This window comes from Dama dama, chromosome 18, assembly GCF_033118175.1.
Source record: "Dama dama isolate Ldn47 chromosome 18, ASM3311817v1, whole genome shotgun sequence".
In the NCBI taxonomy this organism is placed as follows: domain Eukaryota; kingdom Metazoa; phylum Chordata; class Mammalia; order Artiodactyla; family Cervidae; genus Dama; species Dama dama.
Genome location: NC_083698.1, coordinates 31,842,675 through 31,869,548, shown reverse-complemented (window position 1 = coordinate 31,869,548; position 26,874 = coordinate 31,842,675). Strand labels below are relative to the sequence as shown.

General features: G+C 38.7%; 2 protein-coding genes across 4 annotated transcripts in view; one reads left to right on the top strand and one right to left on the bottom strand.

Moving 5' to 3' along the window:
• GRM3 (glutamate metabotropic receptor 3) overlaps positions 1–14,801 on the top strand; it is a 226,397-nt gene extending 211,596 nt beyond the window's left edge. For all 3 annotated transcript variants that reach the window (XM_061166332.1, XM_061166331.1, XM_061166330.1), the window contains 2 exons: positions 900–1,074; positions 14,289–14,801. In XM_061166332.1, the coding sequence (XP_061022315.1) occupies positions 900–1,074; positions 14,289–14,362 (249 nt within the window). In that variant the 3' untranslated portion in view covers positions 14,363–14,801. The remainder of the gene's footprint in view (positions 1–899; positions 1,075–14,288) is intronic.
• Positions 14,802–21,479: 6,678 nt separating this feature from the next.
• ELAPOR2 (endosome-lysosome associated apoptosis and autophagy regulator family member 2) overlaps positions 21,480–26,874 on the bottom strand; it is a 220,722-nt gene continuing 215,327 nt past the window's right edge. The window contains exon 22 of the mRNA XM_061166329.1: positions 21,480–22,060. Within this exon, the coding sequence (XP_061022312.1) occupies positions 22,001–22,060 (60 nt within the window). The 3' untranslated portion in view covers positions 21,480–22,000. The remainder of the gene's footprint in view (positions 22,061–26,874) is intronic.

The following is a 26,874-nucleotide window of genomic DNA, read 5'->3' as shown; positions in this document are numbered from 1 at the left end:
GAACTCTAAAATGACTCTAGGATTTACCATAGCTACTCTGAGTAGAAACTGATAGAAGAAATAATTAATTGCCATTTTTCATACTAAGAGTGATTAAATATGTAGAATCTAATTTGGGATTTTCCAGAAAAATCTATGTGAGCTGAAGCCAGGACAAATGAGAAGATCAGAGAAGATGAAGAGTGGAGGCAAGAGAATGAAGAGAGATGATAAAACCTAGTTCTGAGGTTTGCTTTCAGGGGCAGCAAAGGGATAAAGGGAACATCCCTTCTTTGAAAGAAAGGGAAAACAAAGATGAACTAGTGAGTATCTGATGTATCAAAATTCCAGAGAGATGTTAATGAAATGATTTAAGAGTAGGTACCTAGAAGAAAATTGACAGTGTCCCCCACTATTGAGTAAGGAAACCAAGAGCAGATAGGCAGCACTCCCAGCATGAAAGAGACAGAAATATGAAACAGGATCAAATTTGTTCTTAATATAGTAAACCTTAAACAAACCAAGTTGATTAACTCAAACCATCAGACGTCGGGTCACTCCATCACTTAGTACTGTTATTTTACTACTTAAGATTCTGACTTCAGTGGCTCTGCAGAAGTATCTTTTATACAAACATAATGAAGAAAACAAACCAAACAAGAAAGTCCATGGGAAGTCTTGGCAAGCCTTGAGGAACACCCATCACAAAGAGTGTTTGCTTACAAATCCTCAGCAATGGTTCCCTGTGGATCCCAGGCTCAGAAGATTCAACATAATTGCTGTATTGGTTTGGCCAGAATAAGAACAGAACTGTAGATGATCTGGCTTTTTCAGTTGGCTCTTTTTCTAGCATTCTCTTGAGTTGACCACTGTATTGAATTTATAGTCAAGATACTTAACCAGGCAACCTTTTCTTGTAGGTGCAGACAACGACCATGTGCATCTCTGTCAGCCTGAGTGGCTTCGTGGTCCTGGGCTGTTTGTTTGCGCCTAAGGTGCACATCATCCTGTTTCAACCCCAGAAGAATGTGGTCACGCACAGGCTGCACTTGAACAGGTTCAGTGTCAGTGGGACTGGGACCACGTATTCTCACTGTAAGTATGGCGCTTGACACGGACGCCTTCAAACATAGCGCTGTGGTAGGCAGCAGGCTGGGAGAGGGAACGGTGAACATAGACCAAACAGACAACACATGTCAACCCCATAATCAATCTCAATTCAATTTTAAAAAGTGCTGGTTTAATCACTGTGTGCCAGGTACTGTGCTGGGTGCTAACAACACAATGACCAGTGGGAGAGGGCAAATTCCCGTATTCAGTCTAGCTGAGATGACCGCCATTAAATCCATGACCACAGCTGGGATTTCTAATGATGTTGTGGACTCAGACAACCAAATTTCTAGTCCAACCAGTTCAGTAGTGAATCTTGAGCACATCACTTTACTGCTTCTTTCCTTAGGTGGTCTGGGAAGTGCTCTATAAAGTGTTTTGTGTCACATAGATGCTGAAGGTGCTTCATAAAAATTAAAAGAGGAAAATAAGCAAATAAGATGGAAAATGTAACATCCTAAATATCCACTTGGAAGTTCAAAGTACCTCCTTTGACATGAGCATGATAAAGGTTCTAAGAATCTCTACAGCAAGGAAACCTGTTTCATTCTGTTATTTACAGTTTCTTAAAAGTATCTGACCACAAGAAAACCAACTCACATCCCATGGAATACACCTTGGAAAATTTGGACTAGATCTACCTCCTATTACAAATACACAATATTTTTTTCAGCTGACAACCAGCTGAGAAAGCAGTGTGAACTGAAGGATACCAGGATAACTCCCCATCAGAATTCTCTCTCCTCTTGGTCTGCAAATACCTGAAACTATCCTTAGAGAATCATTTAATTCTTTAGAGTCATCCAAAGCACAAATGTACCTAAAGGGGACAACCTTTTAAGCCATTTTCAGCTAATCCATGGTATGAAGTAGGAGAAATTCACTGACAGAAGGATGAAGAAGGGGAAGTGTGGGGGAGAAGGGCTGAAAGGAACAGAGACAAATGACTACTTCACAATTTTGCCCCAAGCCGATTAGAAAGAAAACTTCAAAATAGCTCAGCATCACAGAGTGAGCAATCGCATTAGTGCCCCAGTTTCTTCAACAACATACAGAATTTTACAGCGCAGTCCTTTCCCTAGCAGACAAAGGGAAGACAGAGCTGCCAGCACCTTTCGGGGACACGCTGAGTATACCACACCTCCCGTCTCAGCTGCTATAGAGATGGACACCTTATTTATTTTCAGCTCAATTTCCAGGTGTCACAATGGCTGAGTCCCAGGACCTGGTAAAACCTGTGACATCATTTTCCTTGGCCCTTAAAGAAATCTGCTTATTTCTTGAGCAAACAAATCTCTTGTCTAGCAACCAAACTATAACAGCTAATCCAGACAAGAAAAAGCTGGCATATAACTAATAATAATAACTAATAAAAACAAAAATAGTAATGGAGCTAAAAGGAACTATCATTTATCATTTCCTTTGTGCTGGGCATTGTGCTAAATACTTCATACATGTGTGCACGCATGATATAGCTTATTTAATGCTCACAACTCTAGGAGATAAAGAAACCTATCCGAGGTCACACATATTGAAAGTGGCAGAACCAGAACTTAGAGACGGTTTCTCCAATCTCCAAGCACACCACTGCATGGTTCTACTTCAAACAGGAAATTTCCCATGGATGAGGTACGTGGCAGGCTTTCAAGGGAAAACAAAAGAAAGGTTACCCTAGGCTGTGCAGCATGATTTACCTCTGGGTGAAAAGAGTCTTGTTGAAAGCTTAGAACTCTTGGTTGTTATTAAAACAAGTTATCAAAATCCCCAAGTCTCTCACAGACATTTTTTTCAAATCTCATACATCCAAACCTCAGTAATTTAGAAATGGTGGCATTTTCTGATGCAAAGTCTAGGAATTAATAAATTCCTGAAGAGGTAACAAAGGCACTTTACCCAATCAAGTCTCTCCTCAGAATTTCAGAAACATCCATTGACACAAAAACAATGCGATGCAGCTACCATGGACGTGCTCCGGCTGTCACTCACTGTCTAATCTGCTAGCGGCCCAGCCAGTACTTCAACATAGATGTCACCAGCCCAGCAGTTTAGGACTGTTTTGTTACTCAGTGAAATTTCATTTGTTTATCTTTTTAAAAAAAAAGTCTACATTTAGACCTCATGCATGAGTCCCCATGACTTTCCTCTAATTAATCCAAATTAATTAAGGGACATTAAAGTAACAAAGTGAAGTACTTTTGTCATGTTTCTAGGCAATTTCAAAGTGCATAAGTAACAAATCCATTGATTTTTTTACTTATAATTCTTTATCTTTTACTCACAATAGTTTTATATTTGTAGACTCATTTCATCCCATGAATACTGGATATCACAAGTTCTATTTTATAGCAAGGAAATAAGAGACGTCACTGCTCAATGATACGCAAGGATTCAAGCACCGACAATGGATTTTCTGATTTGTGATTAGTATCCTTCCCATTTTAATACATTGGAACCTCTTCATGAAATTCATTCAGTCATTAAATGCTTCAATGCCTTCTATACACCAGAAATTTCTAAGCACCTGTGTACACAATGAATAAGATAGAATCCCTGGTCCCAGGAAGCTTAGTGTCTAGGGCAGTGTTTTTCATGCTATAGAATGTAATCCATGAATGGGTCATGAAATTGATTTGGTAGGTTTGACCAGCATTTTTTAAAAGAAAATATAAAGTATCTTAGAGTGTATCACATGTAATGGTGTAAATAGCATTTCAGGAAGTTTGCTCAAGTTTATATATGGGTACCCAGGTTCAGGTAAAACATTTATTTCTATGAATTGCCATCAAAGAAATTTGAAAGCCATTGATCTATGGAATCTAGTTATAAGTATAAACATGCTACTGACCCACTATGGTGAAAATCTGAGCAATTGGTTTAACATCTCAGTGCCTGTTTCCTCCATTATAGATTCAGTTCAGTTAATATTCATTTCACTCCTAAATACTGGGAAGTATGTTTTTTAAGTAATCAAGAAAATCCTTAAACTGTTCTGAGTTCATTAAGTAAAGCATATGCTTTTCTTAAGTTGTACATAATTTATATTCTTCTGGTGAGTATTTGCAAGCATGTTATTCCATTGGGTTATTGATACCAATATTGCTGCTGACTTTCTGACTTACTTCCTTCAGAGGTAAAAACAAAAACCCCATGTATGGATGAGAGTAAGCTTGTACAGCAACAAAGTTACCCCCAGAGAGACACATTTAGTTATCCATCCCCACAGAACAAACCTCCCCCAAAATTTAGAGGTCTAAAAGAAAGCCCTTTTATTATGTCTCTTGGTTTTGTGGGTCAGGAATTCGGGCAGGGCTGGACTGAGCAGTCTGTCTGCCCTACAAGGCCTTGACTGGGGTCCTTCTGTGCTGTCGGCTGAGACTGAGCTAATCTGGAGAGAACACAGTGGTTCACTCTCTCATATGGCACCTTGGTGGAACACATCTCCATGTGGGACCTGGAGAGCATGACAGAGCCTACCCTAATTCAAGGGGAGGGGTGAGGACCCCACTTCTCAGAGAATGTGTGGCCATTTCCATCATGCTACACTCTCCAAATCCTAAATCCACCCAGTACTGCACTCTTAGAAGAGATTAAGTGACATGACACACGCAATTCCTAGAACTCACCTTGACTGAGAGGTGCAGCCACATTAACGCCCAGTTAATTCTCTGGCAAGAGAATAGCAGAGATACAACATCCCTCCACTTTGGAGTGTAAGTGAGCTCCCTGACAGCAGCTAAGGTGGTTGCTAGTAGAAAGAGTACCAGTTATTGGGTTTTAAAAGCTGCGCAGTTGCTCCAAAAAGATAGAAAAGAATGGCCAAACTCAGAAGTAGGCATAGAAGAAAGAAAATGGTTAAGGACATCCTGGAAAATCCACAATCTGAGAAATGTTTACATATTACTGTATATAAGAGAGAACAATTTTAGTTGCATCTGATTAACTATATATAGAATAATAAAAATAAAGGAAACAGTAACTTTTTCCCACTAAATGTGCCCATAGGCTAATTGTTCCCAATATTTATGTATTTAAAAAAAAAAAAACTGTTTGAAATGGAGATTCCCAGACCCCATCTCCAGACCCTTTGTATCATGGATTCTTGGTAAAGGCCAGAGATCTGGTCCATAACAGATACTCCAGCTGGTTCAATAGAAATGATTCAAGGAAAACATTTTGAGAACCTCAGCCAAAGCCAACCTATCTACTTCATCCACTGCTATCAGTGAAGGGCAGGGTGCATCATTTATATGACTCTCAAAGAGGAAGGAGGCCCTGGGTTCAGAGAAGGAGAGCTGTCTTGAAGTCCTGTCCTTTGCTTCATGATGCCAAGAGCTACATCTCAGCACAGTTATTTCCCCACCACCCTTCGGAACCCGCAAGGGAAGGTATTTCTTTCGTAGAAGCACCAGACCCCCCCCCCAAAAAATACATTTACTAAAGGTGAAGGTGGGAATAGACATCCGATAGCAGTAAAACTCAGAGACCCTGATATCCTAAACTCATACTTGTAATGCTGTGCCCACACCCACACACATAAGCAAACAGCCTTCATATTTGGAAGAGAAAAAAAGAGGTCATTCTTTGTTTTGTTCAGCTTTGAAGCAAAGGATCTTCCCAGAGCTGATCCCCAAAGTAAAGCAATCAAGAACGTATGCTGAGAATCTTAACATCTGCAAATTTAATAGTTTTTTAAAAGTAAAAGCCTTCCCTTTCCCATTTCACCTGGCAGTACCTTGTTCTACCAGCAAGGGTGTACAGTGTAGAGAATGGCATCATTTTGAGGGAGACAAGCTGGGTGAACATGTGAGGTTTCACACCATAAAATCCTATAGGGCCTGTGCAGGTTAGAATGTTGTTGACACTAATATGAGTTTGCATCAGCATAGACTAGGGGGAGAAAAGAGAAATGGAGTGTGCCCGATAGCCTTCAGAGCTATTATGTACCCAGACATGGTCCTACGGGAATGTGTAGTTCTCTTGCTCATGGTGATCATTCAAATGTATGTATGTCATTATCATTAAGATCAGCCAAGAGCCTTCTGCTAACTAATGATGCCCAGATTTGGGTCCCAGAGGAGCCATGGGCATATGGAGATTCATTTTTTTTCTGCCAAAACCTTATTCAGAAAGTCACTTGTTTAGGTGGTAATGTGCGAACAGCTCAACTAATAGAATTATTCATTATTACTAAGAATTTGCACATAATAAAAAGAAAGCAGTAGTCTAAAAATCAAGGGAGGGACTTCCCTGGCAGTCCAGTGGTTAAGACTTCACCTTTCAAGGCAGAGGGTGCAGGTTCAATCCTGCACCCAATATTGGGAGCTAAGATCCCATATGCCTCAGGGCCAAAAAAACAAAACCCTGCCAAAAGTGAATTACAGCAAATTCAATAAAGACTTTTAAAAAATGGCCCACATCAAACAAAAATCTTTTAATAAAATAAAATGGTAAGGGGAACAGTCTTCTAGCATCACAGTATAATGTGCCATGGATCTATAGCAAGAGAAAGTAACTGCATGAGGGCCAGATTTTGTACTTCTCAGTGGTCAAGCTCTGAAGATACCCCAGTTGGCGGGGGCAAGCCACTGTTCAATGCTGAATAGCACTATATAAAAGGAAAAAAAGCACATAATACCAAGTTTCTTCTCTACACTGATAGTTCAGAAGAACAGTATAACATACCTGCACTTTACAGTTCAGGGAGTCTCATAACAACTGGCCAGCAAATTAGGAAGTTAATTTGGCAACCCACACTGAAGTGACAGTCTTCTTTGCCACAGGCATAAGTATATTATAAACATAAACCCTCTCTGACCAATGTAGGAAGAGCCTATAGTTTTCAGCAAGTTAAGCCATTTGCTTCAGGCAGAATACACCTAGTGCATCCGAATCAGATAGACGCCAATCCATTTTCCCTTAAGAAAGCCAAGTCCACAGCACTGCTGAAAACCTCTTTCTATTGCCTTTCTCTCCCTCATTGAGGAAGGGACGATAGTCTCCATCTGTAACAGGTAACCCCATATACATCAGGGAACTGATGTTTAATTCCTCTCCTTTCATTGGACATTTCCCTTTACTTGTCTCACAACCACTCTTACACAACCTTTAAATCATTTTCTCTTTACTTCTACTATTTTCCTAGGTTTTCCCCAAGTAACTATAGCCCACCTCCTTTAACACAGAGACTGGAGCTGCAAGGGATGATATGGATCATTTATTCTAACAAACACATTTATACATGAGAAAACCAAGGTCCCATCTATTAGGTACTTTATGGAATTTGATAACTGAAGTCATAGATAAAACTCTCAAAAGCTTCTCTGTGGCTCCTCTGGCCTCTCTGGAGTTTCTGCCTCGGTTCAGTCACAGAATTCATCTCAGAGACCATTCTGACACTGAGAATCTTAGCATCTGCAAATTCAGTGATTTTTTTTTTTTTTTAAGTTCAAAGCTTTCTCTTAAGCACAGCACATGACATCATCTTGTTCTAACGGCATGGGTGCAGACTTGTATTCCTCTCCAAAACCCATACCAAGGAGTTCAGCACCATAAATCATGTCTCTCTGAAAGCCCTGTGATCCCCACACCCTGGCTGCACACAGACCAGGTGACGGATTCCAAAAGGGCTACCCACAAAGTTTCTTAGAAAACCTGATTTGATGAAGACAAAGGAATATAATTAATGGTGACCCTCTCTAAATGTCTATGTCAGAGATAGAATTTCTCCCATTAACATAGTTTTTTAAAAGCCTCACTTTCTTGAATTAAGTTACGTTGTATAGTTTCTCTTCTATATTGTATATTAGAACGGAATGTAAACACAGCAGTTCAAAGTTCCTAAACCAGAGAGTTTAGTATCGTATGAGGGATACTTATAGTCATATGCCCAAATTTATTAATGCCTTTAAGAACAGTGTACCATGTTCAGAACTATGCACATATGTCAATAAAAAAGAAAATATGTATTTAGTCAAATACTGTCCATACATTGATCTTAGAGGATCAATACCTTAAAACAAAGCAAAGGGTCTAACATCAATTTATTATATCCTATTTCATCTACTTCTTTTACATTTTAAGTGAAATTCTCTAGAGAACATCCATAAATGGAGATATCTGTATGCCTATAGCAGGAAAATGCCTACTCATATGGAAAAAAATTTTTTAACATTTCTACCTCACCTGGAGTAATTGCAAAGGCTTTGGGAGAGGAAACACTAACCAAGTAAATGTGACCAATTTGATGGATAATACACACTTGGATTGAAGAAATTTTGTGCCCAAGCTCAGCTCTAGGCACCGTGGTCATGGATGAAACAGACCAACTGTATACTCATGATGCTTGCATTCTCATCAAGCAAGGTGGGGCACAGAGAAACCAATACTCCATAATAACTCAGGTGTTGATTGATAAGCAATGTGTAGAAAACAATAGGGAACACAGGCAAATAAGGCAGATGGGGAATAGAATGTATTACTATTTTTATAAAGTGGGAGGAAGTGATAAGGTGACGCTGAGCAGAGTCACGAAGGAAATGAAAGAAGGGAGTTATGCTGACATCTGGGGAAACGACATTCCACACATGGGAAACAGCACGTGCAAAGGGCCAAAGAGGCAATGAGCCTGTAGGTAAGTGGTGAAAGGGAGAAGAGATGAGGACAAAGATGGAGCAGATCCTTTAGGATTCTGGAGGTCATTGTAAGGACTTTTACTTTTCTACTGAAAGAACTGGGAAAACACTCGAAGGGTTTCATCAGAAGTGGCAAGACCCGACTCGAAAAGCATTGTTTTGGCGGTGTGGGCAGAATATAAGACAGGGAGCAGGCAGAGACCTACCTCATTTAGCAGGCTGCTGCCTAGCCCAGATGATGACTTAAATCAGGGTGCTTGTAGTGATGGAAGCCAATACAGTGTGCAGATGCTGGGGACAATTGGAAGATGAGGCCATCAGGATCAGCTTCACAAGAAAGGAGGACTAATACCTGACATTATTTTATCAGAGTTTAACACTTTCAGCTTTCGACTTGGATCCCTAGATGTAGTAGCACTTAGAGCTCCTATTGGTTGTTTGAATTAACTGCTGTAAGTGAGTTTCTGATCCTAGCCTGAGAACACATTTGGATAAAAAAAAAAGAGGAAAAACAGATGATTAGCAACTAAGAAGAGGGGAGAAGAACAAAAAATAAGTAGAACAGTACAAAAACTTCTTGAGTATTTTTACTTAGAGATAATTGTGCATCCAACTTTGGTATTTCTTGGGGGAGGGAAGAGAAGATAAAGGAACATAATTGGAAAGAAAACACGGCAGCATTATGTGGCAAAATGGACTGAGGTATTAAGTTGAAGATCAAGTGGAATTTCTGTTGATAAGGTAATTAAGTTGTATCATGGGTTCTCTTTCCATGAATCTTGTCTCATTAGAAATGAATCACTAAATGAAGCAATCTTTGCTTTCTTAAGTTCTAACTCCACATTTGGAAACTAACTCTTGAGTTTATACAAAATAATTTCCTCTTCAAACTACTGGTAACAGTTGAAGACATTTTGGTCATAAAGGGAAAATTAAATTATTAATAATGGATTCTCTGTCTCCTACTGAGAAATCTCGACATAGCAAGGCTACTAAATGGTTGGCTAGCAGTGTCACATGTGCCCAGACAACATTATCAATGCATGCACTTCTTTTGAAATGGGACCAAGGGGCCCTAGCACAAGTAAATTAAGGTGAAGAGTAAAACAAAAACAGGTTCAATAACAAAGCAGGAGGACAAGGCAACAGACAGTGAATGGAAATTGTATTCCATGACCATAGCAGTAAAATCTCTAAACAAGCAGACACACTGGGAGAAATTATTCGGGGTCACTGGGAGCAAGGAAATGGAACAGATGGAAACAGACTGGAATGTCTGTTCTATTTAAATGTTTATTTTTTTCCTAAGTCTGATGTATTACACAGAGTAACACGCTGATTCTCAGGAACCAAGTCTCAGCCACTGAACTGACTAACAGACTTGGCGTCCATGAGAATCTATTAAATAAATATGTTTAGCATTGATTGAGAGCCCAGTTACTCAGAAAAATTGGGTCATTTTCTCCAAAGCCTGGCCAGTCTCTGCATTACTGGTACAAGAAAAATGGATTTCATGGTGCTGGACAAGGCTGCCACTTGGCTGCATTGATCTCTAAAGCTTCACCAACTTTTGTGAAGCAAAACGTGCCTTTTGATGGACGTGAATGGTCCTTCTGTGGTCAGCTGCAGAACTTATTGGGTCTTTTACAGCTTTCTTCAGTTTTCACTTTAAATAGCAAAAAGTACCATGTTAACCTAGAGTAACAGCAGCTACTCACCCCCACTCCCAGGAAAGCCAAAAATAAGCCTGCACACTTCTTATTTCTGACAGAAAGGACAATTATAGAAATCTGCCTAACCGCACTTAATAAAATAGGCTAAACTTATGCCATTAAAAGTCTTGTGAGAATTTCATCAGAATCGTAGAAAAGCTCATCACAAACACACACGAAAATGACAATACTTTCCTCTTCCACATATTTTACTACTTTGGGGAATAACAGATGGACTAATACAGGAGGCATATGTAAAATATTTATGAAAGGCAAAGTAATTGTGATGGTAAACTCATAAAACAGTAATTTCCTCTGCTATATTCAGCAGCATGTACAAAAATGAGAATATCTTTTACATAATAAAAAATGCACTGACAAAAGCTACAGATGAAACAGTAAAAGCAAAGCAGAAAAATACAAGTTACAACCCCCTTTGATACACTAAAAAGTGTTTAGGAAAGAAATAAAACTGCAGTGTCTTGTGGGTTTTTTTGCTGTTGTTATTCCTTGCAAGAAGACCCTGAATTTGCACTATCTTCCTCTCAAATAGTTTAGACATTCTAACATAGGGTGTTCCCTTTAAAGTCCCTATGAAGCAGGTACATCATTTCAGGTTACTCTGTAACATTCCATGATGACATTCACATGATGTTTGGCAGAAGATTATGTGACACTAATAGCTTGAGAATTTTCCATGTGCCTACCTTTGCAGTCCATGTACTTCTTACCTACATGGTCAAAATATACCCGATTTTTAAGAAATTAGAATGCAGTGAACAAGCAGATCGTAAGTGCACTCTTAAGATAGCATTCATCAAATTCCACAATAGCATGGGGAACACTGGAGTAGGTTTCTGACACCATCTTTAGACATGCAGGTAGAAGGGATTAGACAGGTTCAAGGAGGACAGCAAGGAGCTAACACACTAATCCCTGGTTATGCTAGACGTACCTCCATGACACATCATTCCTTTTCAATCTCTGAAAATGAAAAGCCTGCACAGAAATAATAAAACTTGATCCTGGAAAAGATGAAGAGCTTAGTCAAAATGTCAAAGGCTGTACTGCTATGGGATGCTCACAGCCCAGCCAGTTCTCTGCAAGCACAGTTGAGGCCACCGTGTGACTTGAGAAGGAGGAAGGCCAACTCGCTCCAAAACAAGACCTCTCACAAGCCTCACATTTGCTGTCATTTCTTCAGGATAATAAATTATTTCCCCTGTTGAAATTTCCACTGGCTCCACCATTTTTTGAAAGGCAACCATTCATACAATCATTCGAAAAAGTATTTATACAGTGTCTATTACACAACCAGCAAGATGAATAAAATAATGAAAAAGACAAGCAAACTTTCTAGTCAAGAGTGTAAGACTTAAGATGCTAAGGGGGAAAAAAGGCAAGGGAAAAATTCAGTTTTAAGACTGAGTAACGTGACAGAGAGTAACTGGTTGGTTACTTTAGACTAGATAGCTGGATGATAGCCTTTTCCAGAGGATGACATTTCACATGTGGATGATGCGAAGGAGCCAGATGTGTGATTAAGAGAAGGAATAATATTCCTGGTAGAAGCGACAGCTATTGCAAAAGGCCAGAAACTGAGAAACAGATATTCTGTATTAGAGAACAAAATCAAAAGGGGAGGGGAGTCGGGGGAGGAGAGAATTAGATGAACTCAGAAAGCTAAGCAGGGTCTAAATCATGCTGAGATTTATAAACCACAGTCAGGAGAACACAGAGAGGCCACGGGAGGTGCGTACGTGGGTGACTTACATCTACAAATTCACTGGCCGCTGCAGAGAAAAAGCACTGCAGGGAAGCAAGGATGGACACAGATAGCCCAGTGGTGCGGCTGTTACAGCAGCCGAGACAGAGAATGCTGGCCTGGCCCAGGGCACTGGATTCAAACAGACAAGCAGCCGGAGGTGGAGACAGAGTTGACTGGGCCTGATGATAGGTTTGACACGGGAGGAGAGAGAAAACAGGAAGGACGTGTAAATGGGAGACTTTTGGTTTGGATAACTGGCCAGATGGTGAGACTGTTCACTGAGAAAAGAAAGACTAAACAGGGACAGGTCAAGAAATCAAAATTATGTGTTGGCTACTGGATTCTGAAATGTCTGTTAAACAGCCACGTGGAGATGCCAGGTAGACAGGTGAACGCGAGGGAGCCGTAGAGAAAGTACACGCGGAGTGGCCAGGAGCACTGCCCTGGTTTCCCGTGAACTGTGGCTTGAACTTCATTTCACCTTGTTCTTTCTCTTGCCTTATCTAGCTTTGATGAAGCAAGAATCAGATAAAGTATATGAAGAAGCTTTGCAAAGAATAAATTAATGCCCTCACATTTATAATTATTATCATGCATCACCTTCCATCAAATATTTATCTGGTACGCACTGTGTCTTTACCATGGAAGCTTCAGGAAATGTGGATTATGCCATCCCTGTCCTCCAGGATATTCTAGCTTCTTGTGGGCTCACACGGTAAAGAAAAGTGAGCCTCATCCTAAAAAGGGAACAAGCTCCAAAAGAGTTAGCACGTCACATGACTCCTCTGTAATCTTAGGCAGCCACACAGACTTGACTTTCTTTTTCTCTCACACACCAAGACAAATGGCACAGAATTGAGAGCCTGGAGTTTCCCTAGCAGGGTGTCTGCTGACAGACTTCTAGTGCCCCAACCATGGTGAATGTTCCCACACTGAGTGCCACATAGTAGCAAATTTCACAGTTAGCTTCTCCTTCATGTTTAAAGACATTCCTATGAAAAATGAAGTTTCATGTGGCAAGAATATTTCCAGTGCAATAGTAAACATGAACACTTTAGCATGAAGTTAGTTTACTTGATGAACTGAGAGAGCTATGTCTTTAAAGAATGAGACAGCTGACTGGGCAGCTTGACCTGGGCTGTGGTCAGGTAGCCAAGGAGATCAGCTCCTCTAGTGCAGAGCATGCCAGATGGACAGACCAAGGACAGGACGTCAGCAGTTCCAAAGGGGAATGTGAGGCCATTGCTAACTGATTCTCTTGGCCATGTCGTTTCATCCCATGGAGGATGGGGGTACTTGCTTTTGTTCTCATTCGGTAAAAGGAAAAAGCTTTCAGGGAGACATAAATATAACTTAGCTGCCTTTATATTTCTCACACACACAAAAAAAATGTTCAAAACAAGTTCAGTTAGGAATTTCATCTAGGAAAATGATGACCCATAAAAAGAATGAATATTTGTATACATATTATACTCACACCCTGACATGGTCATCACTGTTGTCACTAATAGAAGCATCATCCCTTTGAAATGCCTTTCTTTCTGCAAACTATTATGAAATTGAAGTTCTTACAACTCAGCTCTCACCAGAATTTTCACTGAGATTATCCACTTGAAGAATGAAAACACATGAAACCACTCTCAAAGGCAGTGGGTTCACAGATGACTCTTGGGTCCACAGAGTCATCCTGTCCATAGAGAACAAAATTAATTAAGGTATTGAAAAATAATAACTTAACATTCTAAGTAAATTGCCATGAGTACTCAATTTTACGCACTGTATTTTAACCAGTTTGGAAACTACCGAAGTTAATTTTAAACCCATAAGTGACTTCTTTCAACAGTGATTATGCTTATCAACTCTCTCCAAGAGGTATGACATTAGTGGAGGTAAGATCCAGGATACACACTAATTTTGTGCAGAGCACGTTTTGAAACTTGACCTGCTGCAGCACTAAATCACCTAGCATTTTCTAAAGCCAAGTTAAAATGAGTTTTCCACTGAATTTTGACTAGTATCTAGGATTGTCCATGCCAGTAGCTCTATGGCCCCCTTGACTAATGCAGCATTTTCTGTCCTGTTTTCCAGCCTCTGCCAGCACATACGTGCCGACGGTGTGCAACGGCCGGGAAGTCCTCGACTCCACCACCTCATCTCTGTGATTGTGAATTGCAGTTCAGTTGTCGTGTTTTTAGGATATTAGATGAAAGTGCTCATGTGCAGCTCCAGAATGTGGAAACAGCAAACGAATACCCCTAGTACCTTTTTTTAGAAACAGTACAATAAATTATTTTTAAGGACTGTACAGTATATAGTGATGTGCTAGAACTTTTTAGACTGATTTTAGTGATTATTAATGATTCCTTAGAACCTGGAAATAACCCATTGTTTACAGAGCTGAGCACTGGTGACAGGGTCTGACAGGGTCAGTCTATTAGAAAATATGGTGGCAATATTAGATAACTTTTTTTCCTATGAAGTTTTTTGTAGGCCCTTGTTGTAACTAACTTAGGATGAGTTTCTATGTTGTATATTAAAGTTACATTATGTGTAACAGATTGTTTTTCTCAGCACAAAATCAAAAGCATCTGTATTAATGTAAAGATACTGAGAATAAAACCTTCAAGGTTTTCCAGCATGGTGGATAATGGCTTTGTTCTTATTTAATCATTCCAGGTAATTTGAATATGTTGATTTAGACCACTTCTATTTTATTGTTGGAGGAAATAATCTAACTATGCTTCTCTTTACATCTGTTAATAGATACATTGAACACAAGTTTTACCCTGTAAGAGAATTTTAAGCATGTCTAGACTTCTTCACAGATCTTTGCAGATCACATGATCAGAATTTGACTGATGACACCATAAATATCAGATTATTACTGTGGCCAGACAATAATACCCTTATTGGTTTCTTTAAGCCACATCTGCAAGGCAGCCCTGAATTTGCCCACATAGGTCTCTGAGGTGAGGAGAGAGTTCTTCCATTCCTATATTCCTCTGAATATCGACACTGACCTGTCAGGGAAGGTTTGATGGCTCTCATTTTCAAAAACCACCTAAATTTCTAGCAAGGAGCCTGGAAAAACATCTTGTTATTCCATTGGAAAATCACGTTGGTGGTTTAAACTTGAATATTTTACTAACCTAAATAAAGCAGCACACAGGGAAAGCACGGATAAGCTAAAATGGGGTCATTCTTACCAGTACTGCCCTATTTCTCCTGATAAGTCCTTGAGTCACAAATCATTTTTTAATGTAGAAAAATCACTGAGAATCTAACTATCTTCTAGGTCCCGCACCAGATACCATGGACAGAGCATGTATTTGTTTCCTGTAACTAATCTGACAACTTAACATGAACTCAGTGACTTAAAACAACAAAAATTGAGTGTGCAGCTGCACCTTCTTGGCTATAGGGGAGGATCCATCCCATTGCTCTTCTAGTTTCTGGTGGTGGTCAGTTTCTTGACTTCATATCACTCCAATCTCTGCAACCGTCTTCATGTCACATTCTCCTCTGTGTGTCTCTTATGAGGACACTTGTCATTGAATTTAGAGTACACCTGGATAATGCAGGATGATCTTATCTCAAGATCCTTAATTGCATCTGCTAAAGCCCTTTTTGAAATGAAATAACATTAGGATGTGTAACTTCTAGGGGGCCATGCTTCAACTCATGACAGGGAAGAAGAGGATTAACATGTACTTGCCTTTAAGAAGCATCAGGACTGGAAAATATGCTAATAAGGAGACTGCCACTGAGGGAGACAGAGAGAGGAAGGAAGAGGAGGCTATGAGGGACCCACAGGCTAAACAACCAGGGCCTAGATAATCAAGACTGACACTATTTTTAAAATATCCACAAATAACGAGCAGGTACATAAAAGCCAATACGACTGGCCTTGAAGGAAATAAACTGAGGAGGCCTGTTAGCAATTCTCTACTTCCTTCTAGATGCCTTTGAATCAGGACCCTCATCAATGTGCCCAAAACTCAGCAGATGCTCAAAGACAACAGTGCAAACTGTCTCTAAATTCTCAAAGAACATGGATGGGAAGGAGTGGGTGTGGCAGATTGGGTAACAGTAGTTGTCAAAAAAGACATTAGATGTCAAAAAAGAACTCTGTTGTGACTGAAACTGGCAGGAGTACTAGATAGGTGTGCTCAGAATGAGTACCTGCTCAAAATCAAGGCTGAGGCAAGGCTGATGGCAGAGAAAATAAACTGCTGATGGGATTTGACAGGCCAAGGAAGGCAATATCAGGTGGGTTGTTCAGAGACACTGCTGATGCCCAAAACAATCAAACTGATCATGGATCTTCTTAAACAAGACAGTCAGGTTGTGGGTGAATCCTGAGTGGGTGTTTCTGAGGACCGGGTTTTGATCTGTGGTCACTTGTTTCACTCCCTGTCTTTACACTGAAAGTGCATTCACTGACCGCTCTCATCATCTTTTTCTTCCCTGCCATGAACCGTGTTTCCTACTCAAATGCACACACCCTAACATGTGATCCCTAGAAGTAATTTTTTAAAGAGCATTCAGCATATGTGTGGAAAATAGCAACTATAAAATCTTTTTTACATGAGCCATTTCAAACCAATAGGTTTGAGATTGATTTTTCTTTAACTCCAGTAACAACATTTCATTCTCTCAGAATATAAAACTTGCTGAGTTGATCCATCTTTGCAAAAATGTCCTGAATGCAAGGAACTCAAGCAGAATGATGTATCCCACTCATAAAAAAACATGCCAGAGCCTCATGATATGGTTGATTTTTGTTGGATTCCTGAGTGTTTACAGCTTTTGAAATTCTCTGTGACCTCTTCTAGTTTAAATACTAATATTCACTTGCCCACTCAGGTTTCTCACAGTAACATAAAAAGGTCCCATTTTCAAACTGTGAGGCAAGCTGGTTTGCAGACCACATAGAGGACAAATTAAGAGAGTAGCTCAGAAAGGAGGTAATTCAGCCAGTGTACCTTTGCAGACTGCAACCCCGCAGTTCCTCTCAACTAGCCCCCCTGCTTTATCCATGTATCCACCATGATAGTTTGGGGTGTCAGAGCTCTGTAACAAAAGGCCACAGAGAAGCAAAAATAAAGGGAGGTGCCAGGAAGATGGAACATCAGTATGGATTAAAACCTTCACAGACCTAATAAGGCCCAAACCCATGAATAATGCAATTGTCACTCCTGCTCTGTGAAAGAAAGTTTAGATTTGCATAATCCCCACTGGTTGGACTTATTAATTTAACCCAAGAAATGGTAATTTGAAATCTGTTGATGGCTTAGATGGAAACCCTTAGATGGCTAGCTAAGATAAAAGGAATATTACTCCCTTCAAAACCAAATTTACCAATATCCACAAGCTGTTTTATACAGTATTCTTCATCCAGGAGTCTTTAATAAGATTAGGAAAATTCCAGCAAATAAAAAGCCTAACTGGGATATCTTGCTCAAGGCAATTGGAGGTCTGTTTCTTGAACCACCAATCATTAAAAGAATCCTAAGTGTCCTTTGCAGTTCAGTCAGTCTTAAAATAGGATTTGGTAAATATGTGTGGACTGAGGTGTACATGGCCTGAATACATTCAATGGATGCTCCAGTGCTGCCAGGGAACCCTATCCAGCACCAGGGCTCAAGAATCTAGGTTGACACTACTTTTATGCATCAATATATGTTACTTCCAAATAGTTAACTGAAAGAAATCTGTCAAAGAGATTGAATATTATCTCCAAATCTAGTTACCTTAGCAATAAATGTTATAGAAATCACAATGAGAAAAGACTTTTAAATCAATCTTACTGGTTTACTTTGAACCAATTCACTTGTTTTATTTTATCATTTCCTAATCAATATCCACAATCAAGTCCCAGAACTATAAAAGGAACTCAGAAGAGTATCTGGCTTTGTCTTTGGTGAGTGATTAAATCACCAAGGGAAGGTAATGGGCTATTTTTTTCTTGATCCTCTCTAGAGACTTGAGAAATCTTCAAGGTGTAAACTCCTAAAGGGCAAAGAATCTATGCAAAAAGATGATTCCAAATAGTTTTGCTTGTGGGTTGTAGTGATGGAAAACAGTGGTCAGCAAGCCACAGCCCACAGGTCAAATCCTAGCCTAGCATCTGTTTTTATAAAATCTGTGAGCTAAGAATGCTTCTACATTTTTAAATAGTTGGAGGGAAAATACCAAAAGTAATATTTCATGACAAATAAAATTGAAATCAAATTTCCATGTACATCAAGTTTTATCAGAATGTAGCCATACCCATTTGTTTATAGACTATCTGTGGCTGCTTTCACGCTACAATGGCAGAGCTGAAACAGAGACCACATGACCTGAAAAGCTGAAAATACTACCTGACCCTTTACAGAAAAAGACTGTTGACTTCTAATCTAGACAATTGCAATAGTAATATCCATTAATAGCAATTGTAATAGTAGTATCAATTAACTTTCAATTACTTGTCTCCATCTTTTACTTCATTTATGATTCTAAAATGAACTCATCAATCAGCCCGGCTAGCTCAGTCGGTAGAGCATGAGACTCTTAAAATGAACTCATCTGAAAACATTAAACTGAAATAAAATTCAGCAAAAATGTAATCTCTGTCCATTTACTGTGAAGGTGGACTCCATTTTAGTGTCCAAAGAATAAGTCAAGTGTTGGTATTTTTTAGGTTTATCCTCCTTGAGTCCTTTTCTAAGAGCAATCTTTATTTAGAACTTGGTCATGTAAACCTTAGATAATGTTCATGGTCACTAGGAAATAGATGTGAGGATATGTAAATCCTCTGAAGAATTTCTACTCTACCTATCTTTAGTATAAAAAGGTAAATGTGAGCAATACACTGCCAATGAAATCAACTTCCCACCCCAGCTCTCAGGAAATTTACATTCATGAGGAAGAGAGAAATGATCTGCATATTAGCCTCCCATCAGGAACGACCATGAGTCACAAGAAGTAGCTCTACTGACAGATGTCAGATGACAGTTCACCAGATTTGTCTTGAACTACCCCAGAGGGTAAATGACTAGACACAGGTAATCCTTCTACATAACCATTTAAATCACCTTTTCTCTCCTTGGGAAGAAAATAATGACAAAAATCTACACAAAAATACTAGGAAACATTTTTAATCCTGAAAAGGACTTGATTACTAGTGATCAAAGAGGGGAAAAGTCAATAAAAACAAAGTTCAATCCTTTAAATCAAGTGAATACAAATCAAATTGCTCAATATTGTTAAATGGCATGATATAATTTATCCATGGAAGATATGGTCTCATTCAGTGGAAAACTGATTTAAATATGTTTTGACAGAGTGCTAAGAGATTTTATAGGTGATAGCTGACTTGATGAAGTATTTAAGGCTTCACAACTGCCTTTTAGAAAAATAACAAATAACTTGTTCTTCCACCACTTAGAGGGGCAAAGATATAACAAATGTCAATTAAAAGTCAGAAATGTGATTAATTTATTTTTGCCTTTCAACATTACACTGAGCTTTGCAGAGGCAAGACTTTAGTAAGTTTTATAGCCAGAATTCATCTGAATATCTTCCTCATAATATTCCTTCTGTCATACTTCTTCAGTGGTTGAAATAAAATGACAATCCACTGGGATCCAAATGAAAACGTCAGCTCTTTCCAAAGATGGGACTGAGCTGCCAAAATCTATTTAATATCTAAAATAAGAAATAAAATAAATAAAATTTTCAATACCAACTATATTTTCTGAGAGTTCATTAAAATTTAAGGCATTTTTGACATGTCAGAGATTTTAGTCCAGTGACAAGAGAAGAAAGACGCTATCTGTGAGCAAATCCCAATTATCTCTATGGCTTGGAACATACATGCTGAACACAGCAAAGATGAAGACAGAGGTGGCAGGTGGACGTGTGGAAACTTCTTGACTCTGTCCAATCTGTACAACTTTGCCAGGGCTCCTCTGAAAGGGTGCATTTCAAGTGTATTTTTATTCTTTTGCTTAATTTTTGATCAAAATGGGGAATGGCTCACCAGCAGTGATGGCAGGATAAAAATGCGCAATGCCAAAATAATTTCCTAATTATAATAAAATGTAAGAAATTAAATGTAGAAAGGGTTTATGTAAAGCAATGTCCTCTGCAAATTCCACAAAAAACAACAAAACAAAGCCCACCTCACCTATACTCATGAATCCAACAGTAGTGACTTACACAAGACAAACATTCATTCAACAATAACAGAATGGTCCACTGTTTTACCCACCAGCGAAATAAATTCAATTATTTATTTTTCCTTCATTGGCCACAAAACTAAGGATGACCTGCTGAATCAAAAATTACAAGGCGTACCTCATTGACAGACTGGGGGCAAAACATTTAATAAACTTGTCCCTATGCCCTACCTCACAGGCCAATTACCAATCTTTTTAAAACTCTGGATTGAAACCTATAAATATCCCTGTTTATTGAAAACAAACAAGATCATCTTAGATTATAAATGGTAAGGAAACTCCCCTCTTTCCGAGCTTTAAAACAAGTTTTACACAAAATTGGTCATACCCAGCTTCGTTCAAACTTCTTTTGACAAATATTCAATTCCTGCTAATATCAGTATAACCTGTCCATCAGAGAAAATACCACAATTATCTGGATCATTTTTGAATAAGAACAATACTTATTTCATAGCTGCTTATGGTACAACAACATTCTTATTTTGAATACAGATATATGCAATTTTCTAAAATTGAATTTCTAAGTAACTTAAAAGAAACCCTCCATGGAAGTAATAATCCTTACAGTCTAGCATATAACCTTTGATGCTTGACATAGGGCAAATGTACCCACTGCCATTTTCTGGAGGCCATAAATTACCCCGTACCTCTGTACAGTTACCTGTACTTATACACAAACCATCCCACTTTTTTCTCATGATTTTGCAAGTGATTTGCTTAAGAAAAAGCTTTCTTATTCATTCTAAATTATACTTCAAGTATTACATAAATTGTTTCAAGTCATTTGACTTTTGTGATAGTGTCAGCTTGTTTTTATTAGGGGAAAATCTAAGTTTCTCTTTACCTTTTTATTTTTTTTTTAAGAATCCCATTTCTTAAAAAGCCCTTCTTACCAGTTCCAACAAAGATGGAATTTCAAAGGCGAATGTAAGTTTAGATAACCCAAGCACATGCTGACTCTTCATTAAGAATTACTGCTTACTTAGGCTCCTGAAATCAAGAATGACACCCTATGAAAAAATGAAAAATCTATTGTCTTTCTTTGTTCATCATTTTTAATAGAAAACATGTTTAAAGGTTGGTCAGGAAAATAAATAATGGGAAAAATAACTGTACCTTAAAAAATTTTTCAAATCTCCCCCAAAATATAAACAAAAAAAAAAGACATACATGGGATCACAATGCATATGCTCACATTAGCCCTCCAAACACACTTTTTATATAGAATTTATAAAGAGGAGAAATTACCCATTAATTATATGGCATGCATCAGCAGTGCACTGGTGGGCTTAACCTTGGTTTTGAGTTATGTGTATATACAGACAAATCTCTTCCTGAGTTGAGCTTCATCTTCAGTTGAGACTCAAACCATTTGCTTTCTTATTTTTGGCAAGACACTTGACCATGTGATAAGGCAATCTAACATTTCAACCTCCTTCCCTTCTCAGTGGCATGGCCCTCCTCTGTAGCATCGCCAATGTGCCAGATACGAGGACAGGCTCTAAACTACGGTTTCTGTAAAACTAGAGAATGGGTTTCTTTGTTCATTAATCTGACAGCTACAGCACTGTCTTTTCATATATTTGGAGATCTTGAGGATTTCAGTTGAACAGATTCAAAATGGTCTTCTTTTTCCTATGGGGGGAAAATATAAAGACAAAAATCAACTCATTAAAATTACAGTGAGATTTTAGGATCTTACCTACCCAGAAATAAGTTCTGAAATCAGGTCAATGAATGCACTAGCCACTCATAATTGGGATTTTACATTTAAAGGGGAGGGTAGTACATGTAAAACAGATAGCATGCCTACCCCAAAGACACACAATCCAAAATAGAAGCAAACACATGACTGTAATAGATACCAAAAGATACAGCTGTGATATTTATGAAGAAATTCACTGAGACCCTTAAGAAGGACATCTGATCTGAGTGCTGAAATAGATGACTTATCCATGTAAACTGTAGATAGTAAACTAAATATTCTCAAGATAACATAGGGTAAATAATAAGAAAAAGGAGAGCAGAAATAAAGAGAACACAATTAAAACATAAGATCATTTGGGTCACTGATAAGTTTTAGGAAAATCTTTGGGGATCATGTTTACTAAAGATATTAAAAACAAGTCATCTCAGATAATAAATCAAAATTTTAATGCAAGTATATCATTGATGGAATTTGTTTTACAATGCATTCAAAATGTAATCTATTAAGATAAATTATTCTTCTTTAATGGGGAGAAAAGGAAGTAGCGAAATTTCTCCCAATGTTTTCCCAAAGCTTTCTCCCAAAGCTTTCTCCCAAAGCTTTCCAAAGGCTGCTAGAATGGAGTGGAGGGACTATGCTGTTGAGGAGAATAAAGATGAAAAGAATTAGGATTATTTTAAAAGTAAAAGAAATATGAAGCCAATCAGTCCTGGGTGCACATGGATATGTGTATAAAACAGAGAAGTGAAAAGAGAAAATAACAGGAAAAAGATTCTGACTATCTGTCAAGAAGAATCAGGTTGCTTTTGTGTCTTCTCCCATTTGAGCAGAGAAGTCCAAGACTTCAGATCAACTTTAGGGCTACATGGTCAGGATTACAGGAAAAAAAAAAGTCACAGTGTGGACCAGCACATCCCATTTCCCTGCCTCTGCCCAGGCGACAGACCCTGGGAGAGCAGCCTGCAGCCTGCAGCACCCTGACCCACTGGTTCTAGCAGAATCTACCTCAGGTCTCACAAATCCCAGGCTTAATTTTGTAGGAATAACCACTGATAATCCAAATATTTGTTAAACATCCATATGTTACAGGAACATGGACTAGACTTTATGGAATACAAAATGCCTGCCCTCAAGGATCTTACCATGTATTACAGGAGAGAGCATTAGACATCACCCATGAACTGGAAGGGAATGCTGAGGTTTTTGTGGCCTTGTTTGAAAAGATTTGATTCAGCCTGTTCCTCCGGAAGGGGAGGCAGAGACCTGTCTGTTATCCTCAAGGTAATGTTTCAAGTAAAACACTGGAAACCCCTATACAGTCATGTTTGCTTCACAGGGCTTTCATCACCATGCCCTCTCTATTCACAGGGGATTTTGCTCCTATAACTGATATGGTGGGATATATATACACATATGTTGTATGTGTGTGTGGTTAACATCACTAATTAAGTGAATCTCCTGATGGCAGGAATTCTATCACTTTTTAATTCCCATAAAATGACCCAAGGCCTCACATGTCATTGGCTGTCAATCAAAGATTGTGAAAAAGTACTGAAACACTAGTATGTAGAAAGAAAAAATTCTGAATTGGAACTCAGAAGATGCAGTTTCTAATTCCTAACTCACCCTCTCTTGGACAAAGTGAACCTCTCTAGGTTTCAATTTACTCACGCATTAAATAAAGATGCATACAAAATGATCTTTTTAAGCTCTAAATTCAAGAATCCAAAGAAAATTCAACTTCTCCCAGAAGTTTCTCCTTAGCTTGTCACTACCCACCTACCTGCATACTTTTCTCTTCTGCTGTGCTCCAAGAGACCCTACTCAATATTTCTGCCATATAACAAAAAGAATAAAACACCTAGGAATAAACCTACCTAAGGAGGGAAAAAGACCTGTACTCAGACAACTATAATATACTGATGAAAGAAATCAAAGACAACACAAACAGCTGGAGAGATTATACCATGTTCTTAGATTGGAAGAATCAGTATTATGATACCCAAAGCAATCTACAGATTCAATGAAATCCCTGTCAAATTATCAATGGCATTTTTCTTAGAAATAGAACAAAAAAATTTATAATTTGTAAGGAAATAAAAAGATCATGAATAGCCAAAGCAATCCTGAGAAAGAAAAACAGAGCTGGAGAAATCAACCTCCCTGACTTCAAATTATACGGTAAAGCTACAGTAACCAAGACATGATAGTACTGGCACCAAACAGAAACATAGATCAATGGAACAGGATATAAATCCTAGAGATAAACCCGAACACCTGTGGTGATCTAATCTATGACAAGGGAGGCAAGAATACACGATGGAGAAAATACAGTCTTCTTCAATAAGCGGTTCTGGGAAAACTGGACAGCTTCATGTAAAAAAATGAAATTAGAACACTTCCTAAAATCATACACAAAAATAAACTAAAAATGGCTTAAAGACCTAAATGTAAGGCCAGACACTATACAACTCTTAGAAAAAATATAGCCAGAACACTCTTTGGCATAAATCGCAGCAGGATCTTTTATGACACACCTCCTAAAGGAATGAAAATAGAAATAAACAAATGGAACCTAATCAAACTTAAAATCTTTTCCACAGCAAAAGAAACCATAAACAAGACAAAGGCAGCTCTCAGAATGGAAGAAATTATCTGCAAAGGAAGTAACTGACAAGGGATTAATCTCCAAAATATACAAAAAGCACCTGTAGCTCAATATAAAAAAAAAAAAAAAAAAATACCCAATCAAAAAATGGGTGGCAGACCTAAACGGACATTTCTCCAAAGAAGAAATGGCCTTACAGATGGCCAGGAAGCACATGAGAAGATGTTCAACCTCACTAATTATTAGAGAAACACAAATCAAAACCACAATGAGGTGGTATTACCTCACAGTGGTCAGAATGGCCATCATCAAAAAAATCTATGAACAATAACGGCTAAAGAGGGTGTGGAGAAAAGGGAGCCCTCTTGCACTGTTGGTGGAAATGTAAACTGATACAGCCACTGTGGAGAAGAGTACCGTGGTTCCTTAAAAATTTAAAAACAGAGCATATGACCCAGCAATCCCATTCCTGGGTGTATACCTGGAGAAAACCATAACTCCAAAAGATACATGCACCTCAATGTTCACTGCGCACTGTAAACAATAACCAGGACAGGGAAGCAAACTAAATGTCCATCAACAGAGGAATCAATAAAGACGTGGTGTGTATATACAATAGGTTATTATTCAGCCGTAAAAAGGAACAAAAATGTGCCATTCACAGAGACATGGATGGAACTACAGACTGTCATCCATGAGTGAGGTAAGTCAGAAAAAATAATATTGTATATTAATCTATAAATATGGAATCTAGAAAAATGGTACAGATGAACCTACATGCAAAGCAGAAATGCAGGCATAGATGTAGAGAACAAACATGAGCACCATGGCGGGGAAGAGGGGGAAGCATGAACTGGGAGACTGGGATTGGCATATATAAACACTATTATGTATAAAGTAGATAACTAATGACAACAAACTATACAGCACAGGGAACTCTACTCAATGCTCCATGGTAACCTAAATGGCAAGGAAATTCAAAAAAGAGAGGATATATGTATACGTGTAACTGACTCACTTTGTTAGCTCAGCAGAAACTAACACAACACTGTAAAGCTGCTACACTCCAATTAAAAAAAAAAAACTTCTACTGTAGCCCACGTGAACAAAGGTAGAAAACACATTAGCTCTCCCTAAGTGTTTTTAAAAGCCCTGACCTTCCTGGATTTGAATGTTCACAGGCACAGAACTCCAGTAGATGAGTAGAAATAAGGTGGAACTTCAGCTACTGAAATGGGACAAACTGATCTGTGGCAGTGGAGGATCAACAGTGCAGTCTGATAACGAGGTACCTGGGAAGGAGTTACCTTACACCCTGAGAGATGCAACGGTTTTTGCTTTTCAAAGTTACCCTGTCACCTCCCTATGAAGGAAAATGTTCCACTCTCAAATTGTCACAAGTGCCTTAGATTTAACAGTCTACTGTCTACCAAACCCACCAGATGCTCTCACCACAATTTGCTTGCCATTCCCCCTTAAACTTAATGAAAAGTATCAGAAATAGCTGGTATGGTGCCAACTTTTGCCCCAAAATAACAACAATTGACATGTCCATTCCCATCACTCAATCATTTCATGGAGTGGACAAATACCACTCAGTCTGTGGCATGGGCAAACAGAAAAAGCTGGACTAACAGCCCTCAGGCAGTCTCTCCAAAGACAAAGAAGAGACACAGCTGTCAGAGGTGAATCAGAAACACTAAGGTTTATAAGACAGCAAGAAGGTCGCAGTCACTATCAACCAGTGCTGCCTAGCTAAAGAGATCCCACTTGGTGTCCCTAACAATCATAAATAAATACTTTCTTTCCACAGGCACCAAGTGTACCTACAGGACTATACCTTTTATAAGAACCAGACATTAACTTCTCTCCTAGAAACAGCATAGCTTGTACCCTAGGAGTGGTCCTAAGTGGTAATAATTTAACTGTTTATGAAAACATCCTCCATAGATCACGTAGCTCTTAGACAACTGCAAGGATCTTTTCAAAATCAGACTACTCTTGGATAATCAGAGTAGATTCCTGGAGGGAAAACTGACTTATTCACACTCACTCTATGGGTAGCTATTAAATTTAAAAAAAAAATGTATGAAATCATGCCATTTGCAGCAACATGGATGGAACTAGAGGCTA